Source organism: Pundamilia nyererei, unplaced genomic scaffold (assembly GCF_000239375.1).
Source record: "Pundamilia nyererei isolate P.nyererei 1_Seehausen unplaced genomic scaffold, PunNye1.0 scaffold00035, whole genome shotgun sequence".
Lineage (NCBI taxonomy): Eukaryota > Metazoa > Chordata > Actinopteri > Cichliformes > Cichlidae > Pundamilia > Pundamilia nyererei.
The window spans coordinates 3,427,739-3,435,038 of NW_005187436.1; the positions used below are offsets into that span (position 1 = coordinate 3,427,739).

The window sequence follows — 7,300 nt, forward strand, 5'->3', positions numbered from 1 at the left end:
CATGTAATGCATTCTGTTTAATTTTGCAGTTGTAGCCAGAAGCTTGTAAAAATTATAAATACACACATTTGAGTCATATAGTTAAATTCATATAGACATCCTTTATTGATTCCTTTTTATTTTTAACATATTGGTATGAATAGAAACCATATGTTAAAAGGATTTCTTCCTGTTGTTTTGCCTTGTAAAAGAAACCTATCAGTACAAGGCTTTGAAGTTGACCCTTTTTGTGCTTTGTTCACGTTCAGTGTAAAGTCCAAAGAAATATACCTGAATAAGCACGGACGCTAATCTCTTGTACCAGCTCTTAAGCTGACAGTAATTGTCTTAACCTACATTCTGATATTACCAGCTACCAAGAGACCTTACTGTATTTTCAGTAATCAGTTTAGGCCATGCATTCAAATACAGTTTGCATATGAACTTGTACTTTTCTATTTCGGAATGTTGCTTCATAATGAGATAATATTCACATGTCAGCTTACAGTAATACTTAGCGTTACGCAAGAAAATATGCTATCTTTTGATGATCTCACCCATGTTTTGTAATGATGGCTAATATATTATTTGACTGCTTCCACAGGCGCCTCATAACAGATTCAAAAGTGAAGTTGAAGTACCAGCATTTAATTACAAATAGTTTTGTAGAGGTAAGAGATCTTTTTTTCTTCTTCTTGACAGTATTTCGAGATTGAATATCAAACTTTGATCCGTAATGTGAGCTGCTGGGTTGTCTCTTAATTGCCCCTTGGGGATACATAAAGTCTTGTGAATCTGAATATGTGTACTACTTTGAAAAGCAAAAATCTTATTTCTGCCCTCTGAGTCTAATTTGTCTCATTACTCATTTTAGTGCAATCGACTGTTAAAGTGGTGCCCTGCACCAGACTGCCATCATGTTGTCAAAGTCCAGTACCCAGATGCCAAGCCAGTGAGGTGCAAGTGTGGACGCCAATTCTGGTAAGAGAGAATTTTTTATTATTTTAAAACCTTTCTTGTAAATTTATTTGCAGTTTTTGAATAATGTGTTTGATATTGCTCCCTTTGTTTCAGCTTCAACTGTGGAGAAAATTGGCATGATCCTGTGAAGTGTAAGGTGCGCGAAATGGAGATTATTTTCTTACCTTAGAGAAAAATTATGCTTTGGATTCAGCTTCTACTTAAGAAAAATATTAAGATTAGCATTCAATACATGAATCCATGTCCTTCTATTTTAACGTGTTTGCAGTGGCTGAGAAAATGGATTAAAAAATGTGATGATGACAGTGAAACTTCAAACTGGATTGCAGCAAATACCAAGGTGTGGATTCTGAGGGTTTTTTTCTCTCTCATGTTATGTATTAAGTTTAAATAGGATTAAACAATGTTGAAGTCCCTATATTTTTGTCACATATTTGTGTGCTCATAACCTGTCATAAAGTGTGCACACCTTACAGACCTGACAGTTGTTGACAATTAATGTTTACAATCATCAGTGCATATCTATGAATTAGTTTTACAGGGCCTTGCCCATTGTTGCTTCGTTTGTTTCTGCAGCCTTTTTCTCAGTCTATAGCATGAATCATTTCCTTGAATTACTGTTTTTAAATAAAATTAATGTAATTTCATTCACAGGAATGTCCAAAATGCCACGTGACCATTGAGAAAGATGGTGGCTGCAATCATATGGTTTGTCGAAACCAGAACTGCAAAGCTGAGTTCTGCTGGGTCTGTCTGGGTCCATGGGAACCACACGGCTCAGCCTGGTGAGAATCACTAGCTCACATGCTTGTTATGTGGAGTCTTTTGTTTTAGTGTCTGCTGGAAATGTCAGAACAGAGGATGACTTTTTCCACCTTTTTTTTGTTGTTGTTGTTGTTGTTGTTTTTCGCTACACTTAAATGACAGCTCAGGTTTCTTACTTCCTCCATCATCACTTGTTTGGGTTTTTTTTTAATGGCCCTAAAAGATGTAGAGATTAAAATTCAGATTTTCTGTGTTAGAGTGCCATATGAATGTGAATTTGACCACCTTAAACACACATAGTATAGCTTATCAGAGAGAAGAACATTACTCTTTTCATCTCAGTTATATATTTTTAATATTTCAGGTACAACTGCAATCGCTACAATGAAGATGATGCCAAGGCAGCCAGAGATGCTCAAGAGGTAATCAATTATATTGAAGCTTCAAAATTTTTGTACGTTCTTCTATTTGCCAGATGTATAAAATCAAGTAGCCTCAACTGTTGTACCAAGCATGGTTTATGTTCCAGTTAACGCTTACATCTAAAAATGAATTACAGTTATTCTTGAAGGAGAAAAACCATGATTAAATAAATAACATGGCATTTCTATAGTTTACAATAACTAAAATATATCTGTATATTGGATATCGTTTTATAAAGAATTGTACAGCAAGCTGATAATTACATGATGATTCAGACCTGACAAACAGTTGAGACATTTCAGTATATGTCTCTGATATTCCAGTGCCCATCGAGAAAGTAGAGTGACAGTCTATTATAAGTAAAGATGAGCGTGCTCACAATAAAGGAAGTCCATGCTGTGTGTGTATGTGTGTGTGCAGCGCTCCAGGGCAGCCTTGCAGCGGTACCTGTTCTACTGCAACCGCTACATGAACCACATGCAGAGTCTGCGCTTTGAGCACAAGCTCTATGCTCAGGTCAAGCAGAAGATGGAGGAAATGCAGCAGCACAACATGTCCTGGATTGAGGTGCAGTTTCTGAAGAAGGCTGTGGATGTGCTGTGCCAGTGCCGCTCCACACTCATGTTCACTTATGTCTTCGCCTTCTACCTCAAGAAGAACAACCAGTCCATTATTTTTGAGGTAGGGCAGTTTTTGGCTCAGATACACTAGTGTGATTGTACCTTTTTTATATGAGATATTTACTATCGTGCTGGAAAATTTTGGTAGCATTATTTGCAGCGGGCATGAATGAATCCAACATGGCATACGAACGAAACTGGACACCTCACCAACCCCAGATGTAACACCTTTTAGCTTTCGACTTTTGTGGAAGCTGTGTTCGTCTCTCCCCCTCTTTCATTCACACAGTTTTGATCTTCATGGATGAACTAAGTGCTGAAGAGCTGTTTTTTTTTTTTTGGTTTTTTTTTTAACTACTTTATTAGAAATTCTCATAGATTAGACATTTGTTCCTTTAGCTCTATTATATAGTGGAACGTTGCTTATCTGATTATAATGCAATTATCACTCATCAGAACAACCAGGCAGACCTGGAAAATGCCACCGAGGTGCTGTCAGGCTACCTAGAGAGGGACATCTCCCAGGATTCCTTGCAGGACATCAAGCAAAAAGTACAAGACAAGTACAGGTCAGTGAAGGAAGAACTGCACTGGTGCATGCCATGGCTGACTTTGTGTGTTTTGGAGCTTAAAATTTGTCCTGTGTCTGTAGATACTGTGAGAGCAGGCGAAGAGTGCTGCTACAGCACGTGCATGAAGGCTATGAGAAGGACCTGTGGGAGTACATTGAGGATTGAGAACACGTCCCAATGCAACGGACTCTTGAGTATCTTGACAAACTAGAGCGCTGATGCAATTTAACAGGGCAGCACAGGCCTTCTGCCGCCTCTCCTTTGGCAAACCAACCACTTTTGCATCATTTTTTTTCTGGATTTGTTTAACAAAATCTTCAAAGTAAATTATATTTAAATAAAGGGTAGAGTAATAAAAAAATGTGTACTACAGTATTGTTAGCAACAGAGTGGAGGGTTGAACAAGCAGAAGATCCATATTAAACAAATACATCCTTTTGGCTTGTATTGTAATACCTCCCCTGAACTTGTTTTCCTCATGTTTTTTGTTTGTTTTTGTTTTTTTTTGCTTGTGAATCTTTTACTCTGTTTTGATTTTGACTTTTGTTTTCCCATCAGTGTGAAAATGTTTTCAACACAGCTTTAATTGTCCTGGCCATGTCTGCAATATGTGGTAAAGATCCTTGTCTGAGTGGCTGAATGTTGATAGGCTGATTGCAAAGGGGCAAATACATTTCAGGGGGGGAAAAAAAGGAAGAAAAAAAACATAAAAAGAACAAAATAGCGAGTCTGTATTTTTCAATTTGTAAATAGTCCATATGCATGGAAGTTCAAGAGCAGGAGTGGCACGTGTTTGCATAATTTTCAAATATTTATTCTTTACCGTGCTTTTGCCATGTAGGTTGAGTCTGTCTACTCTCCACAGACTGTTGATGTTTGGAGGTCTTTGGCAATAAGATATTCGTCCTGTCATCTGCAGTCCCTTCAGAGCAGTCATAAGTTATACCTAACCAGTAACTCAACATGGAGACTGACAGAATTGGCTTTAGTTTCCAGGTAATCACATAAAGGACTCAGTGAAAGTGCACAGAGGAGCAGGATAAAGTTTTACAGGTCAGAGGTGAGGTAGAACGCACCGGCCCAGTGTCTCTCTATGCTAACCTTTTGTTGTACCCCCCTAGTTGTTTTTGGAGGTGTTTAACATTTAAGAACATTACTAATTATTTGCAAGAGCCAAACTGAGTGACATTCACTCCTTTTTTTTTTTTTTCTCCCCTCTTTCCTGACGTGGCTTGAGGTAGCTCAGCTTGCACCTTGAGAATTGAAAGAGGGTAATGGAATGTACTGACAGCGCGGCGTTGCACTGCTGCTAATTGGGCTCGATCACTGTCAAACAGGGTCAGGCATCTGCATCACTCTTGCAGGGAATATTGGAATGGAGGTGGTAGTGGCATCATCTCCATTCAGGAGCTCTCTTGCCTTGCAGTGAGACTGAACATTGCTTTAATTGAGCTACACAGATGGACATCTGATCCTTAAGGAGCTGAGGGAGATGGGACAAACTTCTAAAGGTTGTAGGAGTGTTTTGTAAAGCTGTTATGCTTTTTCATTAAAGACTGCATTTTTTTTTTTGTTGTGTGTTTTTTTTTTTTTTTTCCCCTCTCGCACGTGTGTTGAGGTTTTGGCATTGAAATGTCAGTTCCCCTCAAGATTTTGCATTGCTCTATGCGGTGGTTGCTCTGGTTGTCAAGCTCTCTGCTTGTAAATGCTTGTTCATCTGTTCTCTGAAATATGGCAGTCTTCAGAAAGACTGACTGGAGGGGACGCGATTATACAGGCAGTGATACGAGTCTGAAGATGACACCAAAGTGTCAGCCATCACTGAAACACATCCTTTGCCCCAGTTTCAGATCTTTGGGGAATTCTTTCCCAAATGCTTCTTATGTGTTCAAACGCATTATTTTATCCTAGCAAATTATAAACTGTATTGTTTATTTGAATAAATGTCATGACAAATCTAATTTTTTGGAGTACTGTGTGAGTCATTAGAGTAGGTTTTCTCTCATCTTAATTACCTTAACATCCATGAGTCACTAATTCCCCCCCCCCCCCCCCTTTTTTTTTTTTTTTTTTTTTTTTTTTAAAGCAGTGTTGTGTTCTGCAGACCTTGCCAGAGTGTCTTCCAAAATGACATGGAATTAATTTGATAACTTTTAAATAATAATTTTAACTTTTTTTTTAGTTTATTCAGAGTGTTATATAGCAATCAGGTGGTTTTGTTTTGTTTTTATGTCATTTTAATTCTCTCAAATCCCAAACTTATGATGACACAAGGTGAATGGATAAAAGATGGGCTGTTTTCTCCAAGCTGTCTTGCAGTAACACCAGCTGTAGCTTTGCTCATTAGGCTAATGTGCTCTCTAGGGTTTTCATTGTGTCTGCTAGTAGTTCATGAACATCTCAGCTTAACGGATGGAGTAACAGAAGCAGCTACTCACATTAAATTGACATCCAAAAGACTTTTAATAGTTTTATAAATATCTTCAATTTGCACTATTAAAGATGTCTTGGTAGTGTAAAAAATGTTTGGGGGTGGAGTTAGTTGTTTTACATGAAAATATTAAAGTGCAAAATGTTAGAAACATTTTTTTGTTTTGTTTTTTTTGGGGGGGGGGGCAATTTTATTTCTGCAGCACCACTCATTTAACTGTCTGAGGTGTTTTGAAAGTGTGTCATTATGAAGACTTCCACTGTTGTACTGTCACTGGTATAAACCAAGTCCATCCCTGGAATTGCATTTTTAAAATAAAGAGCATTTTTAACAGTATAGTGTGAATGTAAGAGTTACATTTTCAGCCACATGATGGGGACAAAGACACCAGTTCTGACAAACATGATTACTAATTGTGAGTTTCAACGTCAAATGCACGGTGTTAAAATGGAAGGTGTGACACAGAACGCATTATTTTTGACAGCTCATCCATATTTAGCACCAAACAATAACATTTGTCTCAAGGTGCTTTGTACAAGTTAAAGATCCAACAGTAAGACATAAGAACCTTAACAATCAAACACCCCTTTTGAGCAAGCACTTGGAGATAGTGGGAAGGAAAAACTCCCTTTTAACAGGAAGAAACTCTGGGCAAAATCAGGCTTGGGGAAAAAGCAGTCATCTGACACAACTGGTTGGGGGTGAGGGGAGGAAGAGAGGACCCAAAATTCATAACTAGTGATTAAATGAAAATGGTGTATAAGGACAGAGTTAAGAAGAAATGCTCAGTGTGTCATGGGAAGCCCCCAGCAACTTTAAGCCTATTGCAAAGTAACTAAGCGTTGAAATTGTTTTTAGCAAAAAGGGAAGTTTTAAGCCTAATCATAAAAGCAGAGAGGGTGTCTGTCACCTGAATCTGAATTGGGAGCTGATTCGACAGAAGAGGAGTTTGAAAACTTAAGGCTCTGCCTCCCATTCTACTCTGGAATATTTTAGGAACCACAAGTAAACCAGCAGTCTGAGAGCAAAATGCTCTGTTGGCATGATATAGTACTATGAGTTCTTTAAGATAAGATGCTGCTTGACCTTGTATGTGAGGAGGATTTTAAATTCAATTCTGGATTTACCGGTCGAGCCAATGAAGAGAAGCCAATATGGCAGAAATATGCACGCTCTCACTGCAGCATTTTGGATGAACTGAAGGCTTTTCATTGAGTTTTTAGGAGAGCCTGATAATAATGAATTATAATAGTCCAGCCTAGAAGTAATAAATACACAAACTAGCTTTTCAGCATCACTCTGGGTGTATGGTTGATTAATAAGCTGATGTGGAAGATTGCTTCCGCTCGTTCTCCTTGGCCTGTTCTTTGAGGATTCTAACAGTATGACTCAAACTAACATAATCATCCTGCTCTAATCAGGTTTCAATTCATTCGTTTAGGAACACATTATAGCTTTACAAGAAGTCTTAACATTGTTTTTTTCCCTTCTCTTGAATATTTAGAGTTGAGAAGTGACAAAACACGATG

The 7,300-nt window shown here is 38.0% G+C and overlaps 1 protein-coding gene across 1 annotated transcript in view; it reads left to right on the top strand.

Moving 5' to 3' along the window:
• Positions 1 to 3,861, top strand: part of arih1 (ariadne ubiquitin-conjugating enzyme E2 binding protein homolog 1 (Drosophila)) — a 10,521-nt gene extending 6,660 nt beyond the window's left edge. The window contains exons 6-14 of the mRNA XM_005730038.2: positions 584 to 650; positions 854 to 960; positions 1,054 to 1,096; positions 1,229 to 1,300; positions 1,615 to 1,745; positions 2,090 to 2,147; positions 2,569 to 2,829; positions 3,225 to 3,337; positions 3,421 to 3,861. Coding sequence (XP_005730095.1) covers positions 584 to 650; positions 854 to 960; positions 1,054 to 1,096; positions 1,229 to 1,300; positions 1,615 to 1,745; positions 2,090 to 2,147; positions 2,569 to 2,829; positions 3,225 to 3,337; positions 3,421 to 3,505 — 937 coding nt within the window. The 3' untranslated portion in view covers positions 3,506 to 3,861. The remainder of the gene's footprint in view (positions 1 to 583; positions 651 to 853; positions 961 to 1,053; positions 1,097 to 1,228; positions 1,301 to 1,614; positions 1,746 to 2,089; positions 2,148 to 2,568; positions 2,830 to 3,224; positions 3,338 to 3,420) is intronic.
• The last annotated feature ends 3,439 nt before the right edge of the window (positions 3,862 to 7,300 follow it).